Source organism: Phaseolus vulgaris, chromosome 8, assembly GCF_051622355.1.
Source record: "Phaseolus vulgaris cultivar YP4 chromosome 8, ASM5162235v1, whole genome shotgun sequence".
In the NCBI taxonomy this organism is placed as follows: domain Eukaryota; kingdom Viridiplantae; phylum Streptophyta; class Magnoliopsida; order Fabales; family Fabaceae; genus Phaseolus; species Phaseolus vulgaris.
Window position 1 is genome coordinate 61,670,707 of NC_143505.1, and position 23,893 is coordinate 61,694,599.

At 31.5% G+C, this 23,893-nt stretch overlaps 4 protein-coding genes across 6 annotated transcripts; 2 read left to right on the forward strand and 2 right to left on the reverse strand.

The window, feature by feature from the left end:
• Positions 1 to 2,078: 2,078 nt before the first annotated feature.
• LOC137825519 (cellulose synthase-like protein E6) lies at positions 2,079 to 6,646 on the reverse strand. Its single transcript, XM_068631201.2, has 8 exons — positions 6,206 to 6,646; positions 4,456 to 4,783; positions 4,243 to 4,383; positions 4,011 to 4,142; positions 3,686 to 3,898; positions 3,367 to 3,588; positions 2,881 to 3,228; positions 2,079 to 2,801 (listed from the first exon to the last, which is right to left on the reverse strand). Exons 1-8 carry the CDS (start codon positions 6,505 to 6,507, stop codon positions 2,253 to 2,255), a joined length of 2,235 nt encoding a protein of 744 aa, XP_068487302.1. The 5' UTR covers positions 6,508 to 6,646; the 3' UTR covers positions 2,079 to 2,252.
• A 4,394-nt stretch (positions 6,647 to 11,040) lies between these two features.
• Positions 11,041 to 14,605, forward strand: LOC137825523 (WEB family protein At5g55860). Of its 2 annotated transcripts, XM_068631208.1 has the most exons (4): positions 11,332 to 11,488; positions 11,595 to 11,643; positions 11,745 to 11,981; positions 12,599 to 14,605. In XM_068631208.1, the coding sequence occupies exons 3-4, from the start codon at positions 11,802 to 11,804 to the stop codon at positions 14,354 to 14,356; spliced, it is 1,938 nt and encodes a 645-aa protein (XP_068487309.1). In that variant the 5' UTR covers positions 11,332 to 11,488; positions 11,595 to 11,643; positions 11,745 to 11,801; the 3' UTR covers positions 14,357 to 14,605. The 2 variants fall into 2 exon arrangements, with proteins under 2 accessions (XP_068487306.1, XP_068487309.1); XM_068631205.1 differs by lacking the exon at positions 11,595 to 11,643 and having other exon boundaries at positions 11,041 to 11,488.
• Positions 14,606 to 16,059: 1,454 nt separating this feature from the next.
• Positions 16,060 to 19,096, forward strand: LOC137827201 (Sucrase/ferredoxin-like family protein). The gene is made up of 5 exons (XM_068633431.2): positions 16,060 to 16,543; positions 16,707 to 16,792; positions 16,886 to 17,191; positions 17,334 to 17,417; positions 18,386 to 19,096. The coding sequence occupies exons 1-5, from the start codon at positions 16,169 to 16,171 to the stop codon at positions 18,828 to 18,830; spliced, it is 1,296 nt and encodes a 431-aa protein (XP_068489532.1). The 5' UTR covers positions 16,060 to 16,168; the 3' UTR covers positions 18,831 to 19,096.
• A 111-nt stretch (positions 19,097 to 19,207) lies between these two features.
• On the reverse strand, positions 19,208 to 22,961 carry LOC137827202 (phosphatidylinositol/phosphatidylcholine transfer protein SFH8). Of its 2 annotated transcripts, none has more exons than XM_068633433.2 (11): positions 22,775 to 22,961; positions 22,632 to 22,660; positions 22,226 to 22,309; positions 22,067 to 22,120; positions 21,688 to 21,762; positions 20,916 to 20,969; positions 20,696 to 20,755; positions 20,523 to 20,618; positions 20,312 to 20,413; positions 20,128 to 20,208; positions 19,208 to 19,692 (listed from the first exon to the last, which is right to left on the reverse strand). In XM_068633433.2, exons 1-11 carry the CDS (start codon positions 22,827 to 22,829, stop codon positions 19,411 to 19,413), a joined length of 972 nt encoding a protein of 323 aa, XP_068489534.1. In that variant the 5' UTR covers positions 22,830 to 22,961; the 3' UTR covers positions 19,208 to 19,410. The 2 variants fall into 2 exon arrangements, with proteins under 2 accessions (XP_068489534.1, XP_090149791.1); XM_090293665.1 differs by having other exon boundaries at positions 22,771 to 22,900.
• Positions 22,962 to 23,893: the final 932 nt, after the last annotated feature.

A 23,893-nucleotide genomic window follows, 5' to 3' on the forward strand; every position in this document is an offset into this window, starting at 1 on the left:
AGTGCCCTGACGAAACGAGACAAATATTGAAATGCTAAACTAGTTCCCTTTGTGTTACTGCATTATTATGGTAATCAAGATAGTGATCAGACATCAAATTGCAATAAGCCAACGCTACTTTGTATTTTGACTATTTTCATTTTAAAATTAGGTAATGATAATTCTAATTTTTTATACAATCATGTTATACCTATTACAATTTTCAATATTATTATTTTAAGAGTTATATATAATTGAAAGAGTAGTCAAACTATCACTTTCTTTTAAAGTTATGCTTGACAGTGAAATCTCAACTAATTTATATTTTTTATTAATTAAAAAACTGTTAGACTTTCTAGTAACATTTACTACAAAAATTATTAAATACAAACATAAAATAATTAAATATAATTTTACATACTAAAAATATTATTAGAATGTCAATTTATAAGCTAGTTTAACCATTAAATAGAAAAAAATTAATTATTATACTGACTAAATTAGATTTTATATTAGATTTTATTTTATAAATTAAAAAATTATTAATATATAAATTTATAAACTAGTTTAAACGTTATCAACTTTATAATAAAAACCAATTTTAAATAGTAAAACAAAATAAATCATCATTATATTAACTAAAGTATACACTACAAGAAAATCATGAAATAAAAATAAATTTTTAGAAACTAAAATAATTAGTTGGAATAATAACTAAATTAAAGACCATTTTAGAAACTAAAAATATTTTTGGTTTCTAAATTAATTTTTATTATTGTTAAATAGTTTCTAAATTGGTATCTAATTAGCAACCAAAGTTTTGACTACCAATTATTTAGTTTTTAAATTTGGTAGAAAAACATTTGTCGCTAATTAGATATCAATTTAGAAACTATTTAACAATAATAAAAACTTATTTAGAAACTTATTTAGAAATTTATTTTTTTTTTAATTTTTAAAATGAATTCTAATTTAGTTACTATTGTAACTAATTATTTTGGTCTCTAAAAAATTGATTTTTATTTCATTATTTTTTTTATAGTGAGATAATATTTTAAAGACTAAAAAAAAATTATTAAGTTGTTTTTATGGATTATGTAATTTAGAGATACATTGAAATATACACATAAACGTAATAAGAAGCCCAAGATATTAATTAAGATCCACCACCAGATTTGGGTGCCACTCCACTTCAGCCCATAACAGGTGAAAATATATATATAACGTGACTATGAAAAGTTTATATTCGAGACTCTAATAATAATTAATATAAAGAAAGAAAAAACATAATAAAAAAGCTTAAATATGTTGCTAACAAACTTTCATTTTCCTCATTTATAAATTTTATTTATAATTTTTTAATTTAAAAATCAACTTTAACTAATATTACTATTTAATAATTTTTTAATTTTGTTTTTTTATTATGAAACATTGGTATTAATATTAATATTTAATAAATTAATTTTTAGTAATAGTTTTTAGAAAAAAATTCGTCTATAGTCACTTATTAATTTGAGATTAGTTACATGGTGTTTAAATTGAGTTATTAGTGATCAAATACTATATTCTTAAAACAATACTTAAGTGTTATTAATGAAAAAAATAACAATATTAAGTTTTAAAAACTTAATAATCTTTAATTATTTTAAAAATATACTATCTAATGAGTTAGTTTCATCTATAATAACATATATATATATTACGTTGACATTATATATAGTAACACTTATTTTTAAAAAACATTATTATTATATAAAATATATTTATAGTAATACTTGTAATAAATGTAAATAAGAAAACGTTAGTGTTGAATATCGTAATTAACTATGAGACTCAGACATTCTCCTTTATTGATGTATTCGTGTCAGACACACATATCAAACACGTATTGATAGTGTCTATTTTAAAGAATATTTGTTGGATTTCTGATAACTCTAACACTTACATTAATTTTTTAAAAACTCGAATTTATTGTATAAATTTTTATTATAATTATAAAAATAAAAAATAAATCATTTTAAAATAATCATGAATTTCTATTCTAAAAATAATATTTAAATAAATAATTTCCAATTTTACTTTTTAGTTAAAGCAATAACATAACAATATCACAAATTTTAATAACCAAAAGATCATTTCAACCTCATCAAACTCACTTACCCTATTCAATGAAGTTTGCAAAATTTATATACCATCAAATTTGTTTATCTCTAATCAATGTGGGCTTAATCATCACTCGTACCTCAAGCGTTGCACTTCGACACTTTGCTACACTAGGAAATGAAAGATGCTAGGTAACATGCTAATGAAGCCACGATAATGGACTTCAGCATAATCGAGGATGATATTCTGCCTTTATCACTACGAATGAAAAGTGCTTCATATACTGGTAAATTGATCATCACCACCAACAAACTCAGTGTAATCTGCACCATCAATTGGCTCCACCCGAATTCCAATTCCATGAGAACCCTCTTCATTCCTCCAACCACTCCAAAAAGGTTTAGCATAGCCACTGTTGCTAATATGGTCAACATGATCGAGGAGCCTCCAAAATCAATTATTTCTTCCTCGTATCTCTTTCGAACATCGTCAGTTACCACTTTATCTGTGATCACAAACTTTGTCTGTGACAACCCTATTTGCTTGCTCATGGTATCGATGAAGCCAAAGAGATAAGAGGTGATTCTGTGGATGAACTTTATTCTTTGCAAATTCCACCAACCTCTTGTCGTGGATCCACAGCTCAAATACTCACACAAGCTATAGCCATAGGTAGCAAGAAAAGCATACTCAAATGGAAGGACCCACATGCTTGAAAGCTGCAAAAACATGGAGGAGAGGAAGTGAGTACAACAAGATTAATGAAAGAAATCAAATTTATTCCAAGGAGAAGACAACCTTTGGGAACAATGGAATGCCATGAAACAAGGAAATTGGAAGAACAATGGCATAACAAAGAGTGGGCAGAGACATTGGAGCCCACAAGAGGTAATTGCAATATCCCATTTGCACACCCAAGTGGATCTTCCCATGCCCATAAATGAAAGGGCAATACTTGGAGAAGAAAACTTGGAACAAGCCTTCCGACCACCTCATGTGTTGAAGACAGTTCACATCCAAGGTTGTTGGAGCTATGCCCACAAATGCCTTCCTTTCGGGGTTGTAATAAATGGATTTCCAACCCCTGCACGAGATTACAAGGCCTGTTGCAATGTCTTCTACAGCAATACCATATACTAATCCCATCTGCAACACTCATAAGTATTATTGAATCATTTTGTTAAATATTCTACAACTAGGACATTTCATAGTGTATATAAATAAGTATAAACTATAAGTGGATACAAATTTTAGATCAAATTCTACAAACAAACAAACACTTACCTCCTTCCCCCATTGGGTGCCCTCCTCATAGGTGCAAGTGGCTAAAGCTTTGGATGCTTCATTCACTTCATCAATTGTTCTGTTATGGTTTCTTCTAGGCTTGATCTCCCATTTTACTCTGCAATCTCTTGGGTAAGATCCTGAAAGACTTTCTCTTCGATGTAAGCATCCTGTTCCACAGAACAAGGCTGCTCCATATCCGCATATGCCAGCTAACTCAAACTGCATTATTGTATCAGAAAATCAGACTCAATAGTGTTAGTTCATGTTTTTGTGTTACTATGCTATTTAAAGTTATTAAATTGTTTTTATTACTCACCTTAGAGCTTACAAAATAAGAATTTCCATAGTGATCATTTTTGGTGATGTTGTTGTAGCTTTGTGGAAACTGCACATAAGCTATATCTTGTCCTTTTGTTTCATCGAGGAAAAAACACAGTATTTCCTGAATTGTATCTGCATTATTGGAGTACATGTCGCAGTCCAAGTTGAGGATGAAAGGGGCGTTGCTTATTTCTGATGATACTCTTATCTGCATAACAAAACAAACCTACTATGTTACATTGAAGGAGAAAGAATATTTTGACAATAAAAAAAACACATAATATATATTAAAATTAAAATATTATTATTCTGAAACTCACCAGTGCATTGACAGCTCCAGCTTTGAAGTGATGAGGATGATTGGGTCGTTTCTCGCGTGCCACGTATACCAGTGTTGGAAGTTCATATCCATCTTCATCTACACCATTTATGTCCCTTCCATCCATTATAATCTAAGGTAACCAACAACAAATATTAATTACATAAAAAAACTAAAATATTCATCACAATTTTGTGCTTAATTTATTTTTTAGAAAGTAAAATTGTTGATACCTGCACGATGGAGGGGTGATCCTGTTTTGTGGTTTTTGGATTCCATTCGGAGAATCCTCTGTGCTCATTCCTCACATTCTCTGGAACCTCTCCCCTTCCCACAGCTGATTCAATGTCACTTTTCATTTCTTCGTACAATTTCTGAAACATGGATGCAATCTCATTAACTATATGAACATATTAACAATTGGTTATAAAAAAAACCTTTGTTACCTTGATATGCAAGCATGCTTTGTGATATTCAGTGGTAGTGCTGCAACTTTGAGCATGATGAGCAAAGAAGACTTCTGGGGACCTTGGTTCAACGTTGAATCTTCTGCAAAAGGGTAACCAGTGTTTGGAGAAAATGGAGGCCTTTAAGAGAGCATAGAAGGTTAACTGAGAGCCTCCATCGTCAGAGAGATAGACATTCAGTTTATTTGCAGGATAATTGTATGCCATTGCTGATAAGACCGTGTTCATCACCATGCATGGAGGCTCCAGCTTTGGATCAGCCGTGCATACAAAAATGTCTACTGCTGGTAAATTCTCCTCCTTATATCTGTCCAAATATTTGCTCGTAATTAATAAACATCAAATGGTAGAATGTCAAACATATAAATTAATTTTAATTAGTGGGAAATTATTTTATTTATTCGTTCAAAATTTCACATTGATTAGAGATATAAGTGAGTGCAAATCTTACCTTATAAGTTAGGAAGCTCAGACACTTTCTTAAATAGCGTGTCGATGTCGGATATTCGTATTGAACACCGATACTCGTATAACACTTATAGGACATGTATTCTTGAAGTGACCAATTTAAAAATATTTATTAAACTTTTGACAATTTTAATACGGTTCTAACACAATATTAAAAAGAAAAAATACATTAATTTTCTAAAAAATTAAGGGTTTAAAGTCTGTGTTACATAGCTTAAAAGTCAGTTTTACAATATTAATATTATGTTAGTGTAATTAGATTTTAACTGATATGATTTTTCTATTTTAAAATGTTTTAAATTTTACTATTTTTAATAATTAATAAAAAAATTACATTTTTTAATAAAAAAAATCTAAAAACCCACTTCTTCTAAGTCCAAGTAAGACAAATCATATAATTAATGCATATTGTATAATTTTAACAAACAAATATTGAGTAACAATGAATTATGACTAAACTATATGAAAAACAACAATATCATGGAATTATTAAATTCCTAACCCTGGATGATTGTGTCGCTTGCATATTCTAAATGGAAATCCACTCTGACATTTTGTACAATCCAATGTATTGTTTTGCTTTTTACGATGTCTCTTAAATGTGATGCACAACACTCTTAATTGCTGCATTTACTTCCCTCGAAACAATCAATGTCATCATACTGATATATTAATATTTATAAGTTTTAAAAAAATCATTTTAATAAAAATATAAAATTTTAAAATAAATTTTAAAATTAAAAAAATTATAAATAATTAAAATATTAATATTAATGGTGTGAAAAATACATTTTTATTTACAAAATTTACATCATCTTTTCATGACTTTTTCACTAAATTTAAAACAATATATATCAAGACTAAAGTCATGTAATAGATTACAAAACAAAAAATCTTAGTCCACCTATAATTTATATATTTTAATAATTTTTTAATAAATTTAGAAAATATATAATTCTTTTAAGAGATAAACTCTGAGTCAAATTTCTGATCATATATAAAATAAATCTCTTACATGTAAATATATTATATAATAAATTTAATATTTCAGTTAAACTGACTCAACTCTGCAGTCTGTTTGTGTTTTTTTTTTAATTTAAAATTGAATAAAAATAGTAGAATTGAAGTTGAGAATGAAAGATTCAGATCCTGTCCTACAGAATATAGAAAAAGCAGAGAAAAAAAAAGTATATTCTTAATTAAGAAAGAAAGATCTGATTGAAAAAGAAAAGCAGAGAGAAGATGAAGAAAAGCAGAGAACCTGTGTGAGAGGTTGTGTTTGGAAGGTGTTTGATAGAGTATTCTCCAACGAACAGACTGAGTGATGATCCAGTAGAATCCAAACGCAAACTCTGACACCATAACACTCATCCATGCCCATCTTCTTCCTCTTCCAACTCTCTCCATGTTCATCACTCTGTAAAACCAGATCAAACAGATAGCAGCAAATATTGTTGATGCAAAAACCCTGTACACTCCTCTGAATCTTCCTTCCTTTGTCTCAAACAGAGGAACATCTTCTCTCACACCCTCTTCTCTCATTCTCTTTCTCTCTGATCTCATCAACTTCTTTTCTCTTGGTGAACCACTACTTTTAAATTTATATGGAATGAGTGTAAAATTTGGTATCTACCTGTCACTGCATTTAGGGTTACTTGGTTCACATTGTGTCCATTAGGTTTAACAAAGTAAATTTTTTACTATTTCTGTCTGTCCGCACACTTTTTATACTTGTCTCAATCTGACTTGGTTGGTCTTATGATAGAAAAAATATCATGATATTTTAATACTATACTCTATGAAGTTCAGACACTCCTTTTAAATGTCGTAAATGTCGTGTTGGTGTCCGACACTTGTATAACGCATGTAGGACATGTATCTGTTAAATGTCAAATTCAAAAAGTATTTGATAGATTTCTGATAATTTTAGTATGGTTCTAACACAATTTTAAAAAGAAAAAATACATTATTTTTCTTAAAATTCAAACTTTATTGTATAAATTGTTATTATGATTATAAATATAAGAAACAAATCTTGGTGATTCAGTCATGAAAAACATCTTTCTGCTCTAAAAAATATATGAAACATACTTGTGCACATAAATCTTTATTGTCAATTTATATAATTCATAATTATATAATATATAGATCTGTGTTTGTGTCCATGTCAGTATTTGTGCTACATAGCTCTACTCCACTCTACACCCATAACAAAATATTAATATTTATAATAAAAAAATTCTTTAAAAATAATTAAAATATTAATATTTAGTGAGGTGTAGGGTGGAATATGAGGTGTGAAAAAATCATTTTTCTGAAAGAAAAAACACAAGAAAAAATGACAATTTATCATTTTGCTTATTATTTATTTGCAATTTTTTTATCTTTCTAAAAACAGTGTCACTCACATGCATAGTTTTAACTGGGATCCAACCATTGATTTAGATGGAAATCAGTGAGTCAAAGTCTATTGCTGACTGGTTGGTTGGAACGATTCAAAAACTTCACAAACAGATAAACTCAGAAAAAAAAAATAAACTAAGTTGAAATTGAATAAGAACCTGGTACGGGTTTGAACCGGAATTTAAATAATTATGTATTTTTTGTTATTTTTTTAGATTTTTAAATAAAAATCTTTACGTGGAAATAATTCTAGAATGTTATTGTTTAATTATTAATTTTACTTTTTTATGGCTAAAAACACTATACTATTTAATCATATACATAGGTAGGACTAAATATATGATACAATGAAATGAATATATAAACATATATATAACACATATGCTTATTTAATATATATATATATGAAAAAACTAAATTTTATTCTACAACCACAAATATACTATACAAACAACAAAAAGTCTTATCTAATGAAGATTTCAGTTCTAAAGATGTCTTGGGATGCTTTGGTGAGCAATGAGAAAAATCCAAAAAAATGAATAGGATAAAAAAAACCTATGTAAAATTTTAGATTTTATTTATTTTTTAACTGAGGGACAAAAATGTAATTGCACAAGATGCCACAAGGGAGATTGACATGGTGGTATTATTAATAAGAAAATATATTTTGAACAGAAAAAAAAAATATTAACAGAAGGTGTGCCACATCCTTTCTTTTTCATTATACATATATTTTGTTGATAAAAAATTGTTATGAATGTAAAATGAATGTTTTCATTATACATATATTTTGTGTTTTGTTTTTATGCCTTTACTTGATCCATAATACTTTTGGGCATTGAGTGGGCTTCGTGGGCTCATATGTACGTCTCAAGACTGGTCCATTCATAATGGCAGTTTCTTCCTGCACTCCTATATATTTCTTTCTGCACCCCCACAATGTTGTGCAAAGACAAAATCGTCCCTATATAAAAATTGTACATTTACTTTTTTGCATTCCGGATTTCGCGCTTCTGGTAAAATTTCAGATTGGTGCATCCAATAATCTCCCGGATTAGGCTTCCAGATTCAACAATCCATAAATAGAAATTAGGTTTCTGGATTCAACAATCTAGAAATCAACAATTTATGCAAACTCTGCTTTCAAAACACTCCCTCATCCAAAAAGCAACATGATTCACTTCTGAATTAATGAATCCGTAGCACACTTCCAGATCCTGATTTCAAATAAAAGATGAATGTCAATTTCGAGATTTAGAAAATTGTGAGGATGCAGGAGGAAGAAAAATGTAAAGGTGCAGAAAGAAACTGTCATTCATAATTTACATATCGACTTTTTTTTATGCAATTTCATAGTTTATTGTACACTTTTATATTTTTTTAAATATAAAAAATATTATTTATTTTATTGATATTTTTTATTTTGAAAAGAGTGATATGGAAAAATACCAGATTACGAATTTAGTATTTTTTAATTCAATAATATAAAAGAATTTCTTTTAAAAAATACACTTCTAAATTATGAAATTTAAAATTATTTTCAAATTATAAAATTTGAAAGATATTTCTGGATTTAGAAATACATTTCAAATGTAATCTAAAATATATTTTTTATAAAAAAATTAAATTATAGAATTCTAAAGATATTTATGGATCTAAAATAATTTATGGATTTTACAATCCAATCCAATAAATGTAAATAAGAAAAAAATAATTTTTCATATTATAAAATCTAAAATTTTTTTTTTAAATAAAATAATTTTTACCTAAAAAAAAGTTATAGAGACGAAGAAAGAAACAGTCTTACATATGAACGTTGTAAAAATTGAATATTAGGTATAAATTTCTTATGTTTTTTTAGATTTTTTTATTGTATAATGTTTTCTTGTTAAATTATGAAGATTTTATGTTCTTGATAATAACATATGCTTATAAAAGAATTGAAACATATTTTTTGCTGATAAGTAACTCTTCAGTTTAAACATATGAATAATAAGATATATTTTCATTAATGTGGTTATTTTGTGCTTTAAGTGTTAATTACTTTTTAACAAGTATTTATAAATATCTACGAATATTAATCATGAATATTCACAAAAACACACTGGCATATGATTAGTATCTGTCAAATCATATATGGTGAAATCTTTTTTCAATTTTATATGTTTTATTTAATCATTGACATACAACTTTTCATTTTCTACTTTTATCATTTCATTATTATTTTGAAGTATTTTGTTTATACTTTTCTTACAGCGCTTTATTTTATTTATAGCATAATAGACAAATTCAAATAAAAAATATGACATTGATTTAAAAAAATTAATGAAAAAATATATGATGAAAATTAAATTAATTTCGAATGCAAAATCTTAATAACTTTATTATCATTTATAAAAACATTGAAAATATAATGCAATTACATTTTATTTGAAAGCTCAAGTATTAACAGTTAACTAACAATGGACCTTTAAATAAATACATAATAGTTCCCCAATCCATTTATAGCTCATGTTCAATTATCCATTCACACAATAGAAAGCAATGTTTTCTCTCAGATTTTGTTTTTGCCCCAAACAGATTTAATTAACCAATGAACTTATGGAAAAGTTTATTTATTTTAATTCCATAATTCTTTTTATAAAAAGGACTAGATAGAAAAAAAAAATTATCCATAAACAGTAATTAGATTATTAATTTATAGAACTTTTTTTCAATTTTTTTTTTAATTCATTCACTAATTATTCATTAGAAAGTTGACAGATAAAATAAAATAAAAAAATTGATATCATGGTTGAAGAGGATGTATGGGCAACCATTACCATAGCAATCATGCATGAGTGTTCCAAATAATTGTTGACAGATGTTTGAGACAAACTCTGAAATAAAGTTTGTCTTTTTCCTTTCTTTCTAATTTGCATCACCACATTCTTCTTACTTTGATCCCTCACAATACTCTAATGGTACAAAATTTGCTATATTGTGGTGAGAAATTGCAGAATGTAACACCAATGAAAATTGAAAAAAGTATATAAAAAATTAAAACATTATTCAGATAAAAAACATTCAAATATCATCTCAATTCTTACCGTGTTCTTACCGTGTAGTATCACATTGCTTAGAAATAAAGGTTAATATCCGTCCATATATTCATTCTTCCTCCAATCCAATCCACACTGAGATAGTTAAAAACATTAAAATATCATTTTGAATAATCTAAATTTTTACCGTCTCATATCGCTTATGAGTCGAGGTCAATGAGAGTCTATATATTTATTCCTCCTCTAATCCATTGAGATAGTTCAAAAGTATTAAAATATCATTTTGAATAATCTAATTTTTTACCGTATAATTTAGGGTCGCTTAGGAATCTAGGTCCATGTCACTTTATATATTCTTTCATTTTCTAGTAACAAACTGTAACGAAACATTAACTTTATTATAACAATATTATCTCTCGTACTTGAAGTCGGATATAACCGTTCATAGATTTTTACTATTTTAGTAAAATTTCATAAATATTTACTAACTTGCCATATTTGTTTAGATAATTATTTAAAATTTTAATCATTATATTAACTAGTAAATAAAATTACATCAGAATTATAAAAATGAGCAGTTTTAAAGTCAAGGAGATATAACATGAATTTATGAACTTTTTCCATATATGCTGCATATTATGCAGGTAGAGATAACATAGTAAAGTAAAATAAATAAAAGAATTTGGTTTGTTGAGAGGGTTTTGTTCTTGGAGGGTACGTGGCCAACCATCTTTACTGCAACTTTTATTCTGATAGAATTTTGAGTAACTCTCCTCACAAGTCACGATACTGAGATAGATCACATCACAGACACTGTGTTCTACCGGATGATCGCATACAAAACCATTTTAAAGGAATCTTGAATAGTAACGATTGCACAGGATTATTTCCCCTTTTAACTTTCTGTACCTGACATGCTGATGCAAAATTTGTCTTTAAACACACCACGCATTTTGCATTTTCACTTCATCCCAACCCATCTCTCTCTTTCCCTCTTCACAAGAATGTGAAGATTCTTCGCCTCTGTTCTGCTCTGCAATCCAATGCCACAGATTCTCTCTTGTCTTTTGAAGCTTTCCAAGAACCACCCTCTTTCAAAGGTTTTTTCTTTTCTGACATGTGTCGGTGAATTTTGTTTCGATTCATTGAAAGATGGAATCTTTGATGCGGTTTTGTTAATGGGTTTTTGTTGAAATGGCTGAATAGGCTACTTGGGGGTTGTTTTTGGGTGGTTTCCTGCAGAGATCTTTGATATGTGAGAGTTGGATTGTTTTGAGTTTGATGCTTGCAATGTGTTGTGTTGATGTTGTTTTTCTTTCAGTTTCTTTCTTGTAACATCATTTTTTTGTGTACCAGGTTGGCTTCAAAGCCTATTGTTATTGTGATATTATTTAAATTTGAATAAAAGGCACTATGGTGGCTAATATCAGGCAAAGTTCTGCTAACTCTCCAAATCCTAAAAAACCAGCGGTTGGAGAGATTGATACCAGTCCACCTTTTCAGTCTGTTAAAGATGCGGTTTCTCTATTTGGTGAAGGAGCTTTATCTGGTGAAAAACCTGTCATTAAGAAGGCAAAATCTTATTTTGCTCAGGTAACTATGATTTTTGTCCTCTATTTTTTGTATTTCTAGGTGGTACAAACTATGAATACCATATTGTTATTGTTAAACTATATCTGAAGTTGAACATCGAGAAGGTACAATGGAGCAACAACTTTAGTGTAAGATTCATTCCTAGCATTGTAGAGATTTTGAATCTAAATTTGTATCTCCACCTTGTGTTTTGATGGAAAAAGTTTGATCAGGGTGAAATTTGAAATATTTTGGAGACATTCATTCTTCTTAGATTGAATTCTTTTACATCATCATTAGGTGTTTCACGATTTGGTCTGCACAGTCCAGTATCGTGCTTTGATCAGTAGCAGATGGCATCTCCTTGTTAACATGTGTCATGGTCATCAATGACATGCTCTCATTTACCACATAAGTGAAAATTGTTTCTGTTGTTTAGACTGAAGCTTAAGTGGATTTCTATGATCCTAGACAAGTTGCATTCATAGTAGATAATCAATCTTTTGAAAAAGCTATTCAAGGTTGTTCAAATTGGACAAGCTGTTTTCATAACCAAACTCATTTATTTTGGTCATTATTTAACTTTGAAAGCCTTTCTAATATTGCATGACAACTTACAAGATTTTCTATTTTATTAGAGTATATGGGCAAAGGAGTCACAACTTCACCTAGCCCAGAAAGAGCTGAAAAAATTAAAGGAACAAGTTAAGAATGCAGAAACTACCAAGGCTCAAGTCCTGGTGGAGCTTGAAAAGGCTAAAAGAGTGGTTGAGGATCTCTCACAGAAGCTTGAAGTTCTCATCGAATCCAGACAAAAAGCAATACAATCAACAGATGATTTCAAAAGTCGAGCAAAACAGCTTAAAGAAGAAAAGTGTGGTGATCCTGATGGAACCAATGGTACTTGGAAAGAAGAGTTAGAAATTGCCGTTAAAAGTTATGCCTCTGTCGTTACAGAACTTGATGATGCAAAGCAAGAACTGAGTAAAATTCGGCAGGGGTATGATCTCTCCTTAGAAGTAAGAGGTTCTGCTTTCAAGCAAGCAGCAGAAGCGGAAGATGCAATGAAGGTGAACACCAAAAGAGCATCCGAACTATCTAAAGAAATTTTGGCTGTACTGGAATCAATTGATCAAATTAATGCTGAATCTGTCCAAGCACATTTGCTGCAAGAAGAGACATTAACCGAGCATAATGTTCTAAGACAATCATATGAAGCCACCCTTGAAGAATCGAGAAGGAATTTGCTTGATTTAAAGAAGGAATTTAATCCAGGGCTTTCCAAAAATCTAGAAGTGCAGCTGACTGAGACAATGAATGAAATAGGTGTTCTGCAAGAGCAAATGGAAAATAGGAAGAAATCAGACTTGGATGCTTTGAGAAGTGTCACCCTGGATCTTGATGATGCCAAGGAATCACTGCAGAAAGTAGCAGGACAGGAGGACTCCCTTAGAACCATGGTGGAAGCTCTTAGGATGGATCTGGAGAATGTAAAAAGAGAACACACTGCATTGAAAGAGAAAGAACTCAAAACTGAATCCGTTGTTGAGAGTCTGCGAGTAGAGCTCCAGAAAAGTGAGTCTGAACTTGAGGCATACATGGCAGAAGAATCTAAAGCTAGAGGTGCATCAGAGGAAATGATTTTGACATTGAACCAGTTGTTGACTGAAACTGAAAGTGCGAGGAGGGAAACAAAAGATATGAAGAATGAGGCTGCAGAACTGAAGATGGAAGCTGTACTCACTAAACTTGTTTTAGAAGATGCCGAAATAAAGCTTAAAGCAGCACTGCAAGAAGCAGAAGTAGCAAAAACAGCCGAGGCAAGTGCTCTTGATCAGATCAGGGTCTTATCTGTGAGGGCCAGTTCTTCTCTTTCATCAACTTCTGAATCAGGTGCAAGAGTTACAATCTCAAGGGAGGAGTTTGAGTCCTTAGTTCATAAGGTTGAGGAGTCTGATAAATTAGCTGATATCAAAGTGGATGCTGCAAAAGCACAGGTGGAAGCTACAAAGGCTGGCGAAAATGAAGTTCTGAAAAGGTTAGAGGAAACTCAAAAGGAAATTGAGGATATGAAGACTGAAACACAGGAAGTCTTGAAAAGGGCTGATATGGCTGAAGCAGCAAAGAGAGCAGTGGAGAATGAGCTCAGAAAGTGGCGTGAAAGAGAGCAGAAGAAAGTAGCTGAGGCTGTATCTAAAATATTGGCTAAAACACAGATGACACCAGAATTATCTCCTCAGCACTATAGGATTCAAAAGCAGAATTCACTACCAAAGGTGGAGATGAGGAAGTTAGAAAAAGGGAAGGTGGCAGTTTCAAAGAAAGTTCTCTTGCCTAACATGAGTGGCATCTTTCACAGGAAAAAGAACCATGTTGAGGGAGGATCTTCTTCTTAGCTTCTGAAATTTGTTAGAGAGAAACATACTGGTTTGTGTGAAAGTTGAGACCAAGGCAATCAGATTTTTGTCAACATGGTATGAGGGAAAAGATTTCGAAATGTCAATAGTTTGATGATAATTATTTTATTAATGTAACTTTCCTAGTATATTATTGTATATTGCTACATTCATGTCTGAGTAGTATGATGAACTGTTCTATTCTATGGGAAAGCATTATGATGATTATAATAACTATTAGAAAAACTATATCATCGCCTATCTGTCCACTCTTCTTCATTATCTGATGCATTGTGTAATGTTGCTAAGTTTCGAACACTCTTCTTAAATGGCCTACCTGTGTAGGAGACACATATTGAACACCGACACTTGTACAACACTTGTAGGATACATATTGGTGAATTGTCTAATTCAAAAAATATTTGTTGGATTTCTGACAATTCTAACGCGATTCTAACACATTAAAAAAAAAAAAATACATTAATTTTCTAAAAATTCAAACTTATTGTATAAATTTTTATTATGATTATAAAAATAAGGAACAAATCTTTTTAAATTATTCATGAAAAAGATCTTTCTGCTCCAAAAGAAATCTAAAACATACTTATATAAATAAATTTTTATTGACAATTTATGTAATTCATAATAATATAATATATAGATTTGTGTCCTACATTTTAAAGATTATACGTATCTTCTTCTGAATCTAGATCATTTTAGTGTCTTTTCTTTTTAGGAAAATTCCAAAACTATTTTTTTATGGGATATGGAAGACGCAAAACTTGGAAGACCCTTATCACTATTTACTACATAGGTTCCATTGCTAATAAAACTTTGTTTATATGTCCAAAATTAAAACAAACACTTTTTTGTCAGTTTTATAAACATCATGTAAACTTTCCTTATTCGTTTAGATTAATATTGTGATGTGGAAATAAAGAATTATAAATATATTATTAAAATCTAAAATTATTATATTTCTTACTTATTAAAGGAACTTTAAAAGACATCTAAAAGGAAACATTTCAAATAAAAATAATATATATACTGTATAATTAGCTCCTTTCATTATTTAATTTTTATAACAAAAATATACTGTTTCACCTTGAGCATAGTTTTTAAAAAAAAATTCAGAATAAAAAAAAACTATACATTCAAGACACTGTCAATCGAATAAACACTACTCCAAATGGCATCGAGGTTCTTGAAAAACTGTAAGAAATCGCATTCACTATAATAAAGATACAGAAACAAAATAAAGATTGAACGTAATTAATCAAATACTTCCTTATATTTCTTTAACAAATTAATTGAAAATAATAAATTAGTCAATAATTTATAGTATTGTTTTAATAATTGAGTAATATTATTAATTACCAAATTTATCTTTCTTATTAATAATTTAAAATACTTTTGTTCTTTATTAATAAAAATAAATATTTCATAAAAATTATTAAATATCTCATTAATTTTGTCTTAACTATTATAAAAAAATGCTCTTTGTATCTTTATATTTAAAGAAAATAAAAGCAAATAATAATGATGGTTTGAATAATTTACGATAGTCTGGTTATTGAAAAGTGTAAATGATTTGAAAAATTAGGAAATAATAAATTAGAACATAATAACACGTGTCACATGATCAAAATGAATGAGCCGATTCCACCGATAATTCTACATTCGACCTGAGAGGAACGCAGCCTGGTCTAACATCATCATCAAACCTCGAAAAAATAGAAAAGAAAAGCACAGCACAAATACTGAGTCACGCACACAACGTTGTTAGAGAGTGGAGATTGTGTTGTGGTCTCTATGGCGAGTAACAGAGAGAGAGAAGAGTCTCTGACATTCACAATCCCTTCTTCCTCTTCCCATTCTTCCCCCATCACCGTCTCCGACCAACTCGACAGCTACCTCGCCGACCCCAGAAGCGCTTCCGGAAGCTTCCAGAACGACGGCCTTCTCTCCTCCGCCGACGCCGCTTCCGATCCCGATTTTGGATTCTCCCGCTCCGATTTCCGCCAGAGTCCTCTCTCCGGCACCGTGGAGCTCTACCAACGCCATGTCTTCCTCTGCTATAAGAACCCTCGCGTTTGGCCACCGCGCATAGAAGCCGCCGAGTTCGATCGCTTGCCGAGGCTGCTTCACGCCGCCGTTGTTGCGAGGAAGACTCACATGAAAAAGGAGGTACCGTCTTCTCTCGCTCCCCTTTTGATTTTTGTCTCTATGATGTTCGAGGTATCACTATTAGACGCGTGATCTTCAACAATTGTTACGCCACGTTTTTCGGCTTTGCATTTGTCAAGCGCTGATTACATTGTGTTGGACTTATGAGTTGTCTCTTTGCCAGACTCGGTTAACGATTTGTGAGGGTCATGATGGAACTGAGACATCCAATGGGGATGTGTTGATCTTTCCTGACATGGTCAGATACAGGTTTGTACTATTGATCTTATTTGTTTTTTTTTTTTTCAATTGCTTTTCCCTTTCTTAGATCATTGTGGACAACAGGTTTTGATGGAATTGCAGGAGGTTAACGCATTTTGATGTTGAAACCTTTGTTGAAGAGGTTCTTGTGAAGGATGGGGAATGGCTTCCTGGAACTCCTGAGGCATTGAGAGGTTCGTTTGTGTTTGTGTGTTCACATGGATCCCGTGATCGCAGATGTGGGGTTTGTGGACCTGTCTTGGTCAGTAGATTCAGGGAGGAGATAGAGTTACATGGTCTTCAGGGTAAAGTGTTTGTAAGCCCGTGTTCTCACATTGGGGGAAGTCAGTATGCTGGAAACGTCATTGTCTTTGGACCTAGCATGAATGGAGAAGTCACTGGCCACTGGTAAGGAGAACACCTCCATGGTTATCAAAAACTATTTTTTCTTACAATTTTTTATTTTACTGTTCTTGTTAGACCTTTGTACCATTGGTTGTTATATTTTGTTATTTAACTGGTGAATGTTTTCCTCAATTGAAATATGTAGGTATGGATATGTTACCCCGGATGATGTGCCTTTTTTGCTTCAGCATCATATCATAAAAGGGGAGGTCTTAGATTCATTATGGAGGTAATTGTTTCCTTAGTGCTCTATTTATTTTCTTTACTATTTTGGCTAAAAGTTAGATTTCATCCTATAAAAGGCTAAATTGCTAGACTATCTTTTTTTTTTCTCCCATACTGGGTTTTGGCCTTTTGGGTGTCTTTGGCAGCAAGGAAAAATGTTAGTCAGAAATAGAGTGGATGATTCTCATCTCTAATCTGTTTCTTCTCTTCCTCCTCTTCCCTATATTTTCACACGACCAATCAGAATTAGGGGGCAGTGCCTGAGCCTGTGAGAAAATAATTTTCTGAAGCTTATTATCATTGCAAGTCAAGATATCTACAAGATATTTTTGACACCTTCAGGAATCAGGATTTCTAAATTCTTCATACAAAATTTGACGTCAAATAAGGTAGGTCTTTGTTTTTTCAAAAATGATCTTTTTGCTCCCAATATCTATAAGCCCTGTTTACCATCAATGATTTAATCGCATTTGAATCTTGGAGTAATAATACCTTCTTGGTTTATGTATTTTGAGATTGAAATTATGGTTTGACAATAAGTGCCATCTTCGTGCCAATGTCGGATGGTATGACAGCTTTTCTGTGATACCATCCGACATGCCAGTTCTGTTATTTATTTACAAACTAAAATCTTAGAGCATGTTTTCAATTCCAAGGACTTCAAAATTGAGCAGCTACAAAATGAAGTACATATGATGGATCACTCCTACAGTAATTTCATTCCCTTCTCAATCTCCAAACTTTCCGAAACCATGGCTTCACCCATAGCTTTTCAATTACATCTCCTTATGCCCCCTTCTTTGTAATGAAAATTTGATGAGACAGGTGGTGTATAGAAAATAGCCTGCTGAAATTATTACATGGTTGAAGATAATAATATGTATCAGGCTGATGGTTATGAAAAATTTGTTGCATAGGTCCATGATGTATATGCGGACTTGTATTTCTTACATTTTTTTATATTGTCATCAGGGGTCAGATGGGTTTCTCAGTAGACGAACAGCTGAAAAAGCAAGAACAAAGGCTTCTTCTGAATGATATTACATCTCAAGACAATTTTGTGAGCTGCTGCCAGTCAACTGCTAGCTACTGCCAGTCAACTGCTAGCTGTTGCCAATCAAATGCTAGCTGCTGCCAGTCAAATGGAGACTCTTCTATCCATCAGAATCGATTTTTAGTGGAAAAGAGAATGGACCCGGATATCATTGAGGCAGAGGCAAAGCTCTCAGCTGATAATGAGAACAACGAGTCTGTGTTTTCTCGGATCAATAGTTCCAAAGGAGCTTCGCGCAAGTTTCCTTCCGTGACAACTTGGCTCGATGGCTGGGAGCAAGAAGATACATATGCAGCTCTTGCTGTTGTATGTGCTGCTGTGTCAGTTGCCATTGCCTACAACTGCTACAAGCAATTTCAATAAAAGTATTCAACTTTGGCAGCGTTATTAAGTGGTTCAGATAACTTAAGTTTCATGTCTGATACTAGTGCAGTTCTTCTTTAGAGCAGTCATAGTTACTAAACATATAGGGAAACGAGCAGGAGCTCAATGTTTAATCTGGATGTGTGTGCTTTAGTGCTTGCACTGTATTGGCTGGGTCACTTTTAATTGCTAGTTAGCTTATTTTGTACATACAAAAAACCTTAGCCTCAGAATATGCAAATTTAATATTTCAACAGTTTGTTTAGGTAGAATTTGATTTGTGGTCTTTTTCAATTTTATGAAAAGTTTAGGTGTTCCTTGGACTTGCTAGTTAATCCTAGAATTGTTTGCCACATAGGTGACAATAGTGTCTTGCCTGAACTCTTAAGGTGAAACACTTCATTCAGAATTCTCCGTCAACTCGATATTACACGCAATAAGTGAATATATGGCCACTGCAAAGAACAAGAATTATAACTCTTATTCAAAATGGACCATGTAGCTCTCAACAACTGAGCATAATATGGATTCTCCTGGTTCAACTGACCAAGATGCAGACAAGAACTGCAAGGTCTTTCCATCAGTTGGTGAAGCCATTCTGAATTTCCAGTTTGTGGAACTCGGTTTCTATAGTCTTGGCAATTTTGGCATCAACCAGGTCTGGCTCCGGTAAATCTACATGGAAAGAATCCTGGGATATGGACTCTATGAACATAGCCTGCTGCTCGATGTAATTATATAGTTGTTTATGGAAGACATGATCAAAGGAGAAACAATTTTCAGTATTTCCTGCTGCATCATCTCGGAGCACCCTGGAATCCTTCTTTCTGCAAAAATGTGGGAGGGATGCATAGTCCATTACCTGTTTACAAGTTTTGAAAACATGGTTTAGTGTTGAAGCCCTCGCAGTTGCAACAAATCTTGTTATAATGGAAGAAATTCAATTTGGCAGTGCTATTTTTCAAGTCTCTATGTCAGGTTAATTATTAGCAAGCATAGATTTAAGATGAACATATATGGAAGCTCCATATTTATTCCAAACTGATCTATCCATTGGTAAAGAAAAATCCACAACATTTACTTCTTATGACTAAAAAAACTAGAGAAAATTAAAACTTAAACATCTGCATTATGGAAAGGCAATTTCACAGTACTGAATTGGAAATTGGCAAACAAAATCCATAAGCATTGTATTATTTAATATGACTTTATCTGTCAATAGAACAAAGAGGAAAACTCGTATTAGGTGTATTTATGAGGGATCAAGCAAATAGTTTATGGTAATGCTATTGTTTACCTTCAGTAATTCTTCTGTGCCACAACCTTTGAGTACATGGACTTTCTTCCTTGTTCTTTCTTGCAAAAGAGGCTTTACAACCTTCCAATTGTCAATGAAGCAAAGAAGAGCTCAGCTTTCAAAGATCAGAATGAAATTAAAGTGAAAAGTGCACTCTCCTTCAACATGAAACACTGGCACAAACCTTCCAACACGCTGAGAATACATATGGAACGTTAACTATGTAATATGCTTCAGTCTTTTCTGGATAGTTCAAGTCATCTATTGTAGTTATAGCAGTCAAAAGCTGAAGATGGCCAAGAAAGTGTCAACTAGGAAAGCATCTAGTGGCATGAACAGTGAGAAAAGAAACTTCTGAGAGATAGTAAATAAGAAGTTTGTAAATTGCTGTCTACCTTCAATTGGTTCAAAGCTGAGAGTTTTAAACCAGTCATATCCAAGACTTTCACACAAGTGTTAATGTGTCGTCCATGATTCTTTGTAGCTCTTGGCTGCAATAAAAATTCCAAATAAACATTAGGGTGTCAGAATTTATCAGGGACCAAAAAACTCTAGTCTAGGTACTCACCATGGTCACTCGATCCCTATATTCATTCATTTGGATGTGCAACTGTACATAGTATTTGTCCTGAACAAAACAAAACAACTGACAATTTGACATCATGGAAAATAAAATAGTCCACATGCTACATTAAGGAGAACAAACAGATAAGCAGCATTGAACACTGCAGCACCAATGTATCATAAAGTACTGGTAAGATGGGTTAGAGATGGAGTGAAGTCCTTACAAACACTTCATCAAATGTGCTAAGCCCAACACCAATAACAATGACAGGTAAGCCCTGCCAAAAACAAAATTAGCAATTATGAATGTCACTTTATATAAGAGATGTGTTGGGAAAATGAGAACAAATTCTCCCTCTTTGTGTAAATACAAAATGGGCACTTACGGAAGCAATAAGCATATAATAGAAAATAGAGCAAAAGAGAAAATGACACCGAAAATTTTTAAATGGGAAAACTTCCTCAACTTGAGGATAACACTTAATCTCACCCAAGAAGGATAGAATACAAAGCTCTCTAACATCTTACTAGGATTTCTAATCTCACATTATTGGTGGATATCTATTCTCTCATTTCTCTCTATGTTGCTCTTCTTCCTTACTTGTCTTTCTCTTCCTTACAAGTTCACTTTATATAGAGAATGAGAGGAGACTTATCACATAAAGAGATAGTGGTTAATTAAAGCTTATCACATTTTTAAGAGAGATACAATTTCAAGACTTTTAGAATGTCTATCATTGAATGAATATATTCAATGGATCAGTTATCAAGATTCATTGGTCATGGTCCCATTAAAATAAGGAGAGATTCCCAACAAGATGCTATGTCCTTGATAAATGCTTATAGTGTCTTACATAAAGCTGTTATTCTTACACATCACTCATATTGGTTAATGGCAGAGAATTGGCAGAGAATAACCATAAGGGGTGGAGGAAAACAAACAAATTTAGCCCTGAGATCAAAAGTTGTACGAGGTCTATCAAAAGCACAGAATACCTCCTTTGTGAAACCAGACATTCCCACAAGTTGAGTATCTCGCAAACTTCTGTACAAACCAGGTGGTATAGGCTTCTGCTTACAAATACAAGAAAAAAATATACATTTATGATCATGAATTCACAATGATCGAGAAATATAGTAGCTGTCCATTTTATGCTACAACTGTGATATGATGTAGGGATTTGAATAAGAATAGGAAAATATCTCAATAACTACAGAGACCATGTAAATTTCACTCTAGATGGTAGTGATAACATGCATTCTTATATACATTCGTGCCACTCTTAAATGCTTAACTTTAATTGGTATTTAAGATGTGTTGTTCCAAAGTCAATAATATTATTACATTGCTAATATGTACAGTGAAGGAACTCACCGCTAAAACATTGTCAATGTCATTTTCTAGTCTCCATTGTAAGCAATCAATCAACTATTATAGTTAAACTGTCAGCAAAGTGTTATATCCAAAAGATAGAATCAAGAGAATAACTCTATATTGGCACCAATAAAAATCTTTTACTGCAAACTTTCTAACCATTTTATGTGCTTTGACAACATTCCCGTCCCTTGCTTTGAGAAACCGCACTAAAGTTTCTGTTGCATAGCCCTGGTGCATATTCTGAAATACAAAGAGAAAGCTTTCATGAAAGAAAATAAAAGGAAACTAAGAACATTCATATGATCACCTCATTTGTAAATCAAACAAAATGTATTTTGCAAATATTTTCGAACACCTCCTGTTATCACAGTGTTCACATCACAGCTTTACTTTAGTGAAGAATTGTTGGCAGCATCTAGGTACTGATAATCAAGATCAATTTAGCAGCGAAGTTTTATTCTTTTGGTTCAGAACTCCCGCCCCAGATGAAACTTTTTAATATATAAAACACGGTTTCTCAACACCTAAGACCAAGTAAAACAAGGAGACAGAAAAGCCAGACCTGGAATGTGTTCTTCTGTTTCTCATCCACTACATCAAGAGAGAAATAAATATATATTAAAAAAACAGTAGAAGATATTTGACAGAAAAAAATCAGCTGAGATCCTAGAAAAGCAGAAAAGTGCAAGTTAAATGCTTACTTACAGTTTTCCATAAGGGATTCCAACTGCTTGATAACTTCCTGGGTAGTAATACACATGTTGCTGGTTTTATCTGATAACACGATAGAAACTCTGAAACTAACTGGCTGAGAAGTTTTAAGGAAAACCAGTGACTGGGTTTTGGAAACTGGAATAATGATATTTTAAACTTCTGTAAGAAAAAGTAGAGGTAATGAGCTGATGTAAGAAAATGACAGATGATACCAAAATGACAAGTTTTTCCGTGTTAAGGATCGATGCCTTGATAATTCAGAATTATGTAGTTCACTTGTTTAAAAGGGGAGATTCACCTCACTTCAATATTTCATATGGTGTGGCTGCCATAGAACAACATCAGAATATGTACCATCAAGGTTTCACCTGTATTACCTGTATTGCACATAGACCGTCACACACACTTTGATCCGCATAATCTTCAAAATGTAGAACATGGAACACAGATTTATATATTATATAATTATGAATTATATATGTTAACAATAAAAATTTATGTATGTCTTAGTTTTTTTATTACAGAAAGATATTTTTTTTACAGTTGGTTCAAAATGATTTGTTTCTTATTTTTATGATTATAATAAAAAAAATTATAAATAATTTTAAGTTTTTAGAAAATTAATGTATTTGTCCTTTTTAAATTTGTGTTAAAATCATGTTAGAATTATCTTGAAACAGTGTTAGAATGGTCAGATATCCAATAAATATTTTTTTGAATTTGACATATCTAATACGTGTGTACGAGACAAACACATCATTTATGACACGTGTCCTAATATCGTTTCACACACCAACACACATTTATTAATGTTTATGTTTCAAAACATCCAATAGAAACACTGACAAATTAGAAAGAGAAAGTGCATGTAACAGTTCTATTGAATTCACCATAAAGTTTATAATAATTTAACTTCCAACGGTTTTGCTTAATTGGGACCTTGTCTATTTTTACTATTACCACACATTGTTTTCAACCTAGAGTTCAATTCTGTATTTATCAATTTGCAACACTGTCACGTCAAATGTTTACTACATTTGTTGAGATGTCTCTTATTATTTTATTATGCCATGTTTTAAAATATTCATACCCTTCATTTTTTTTATCATA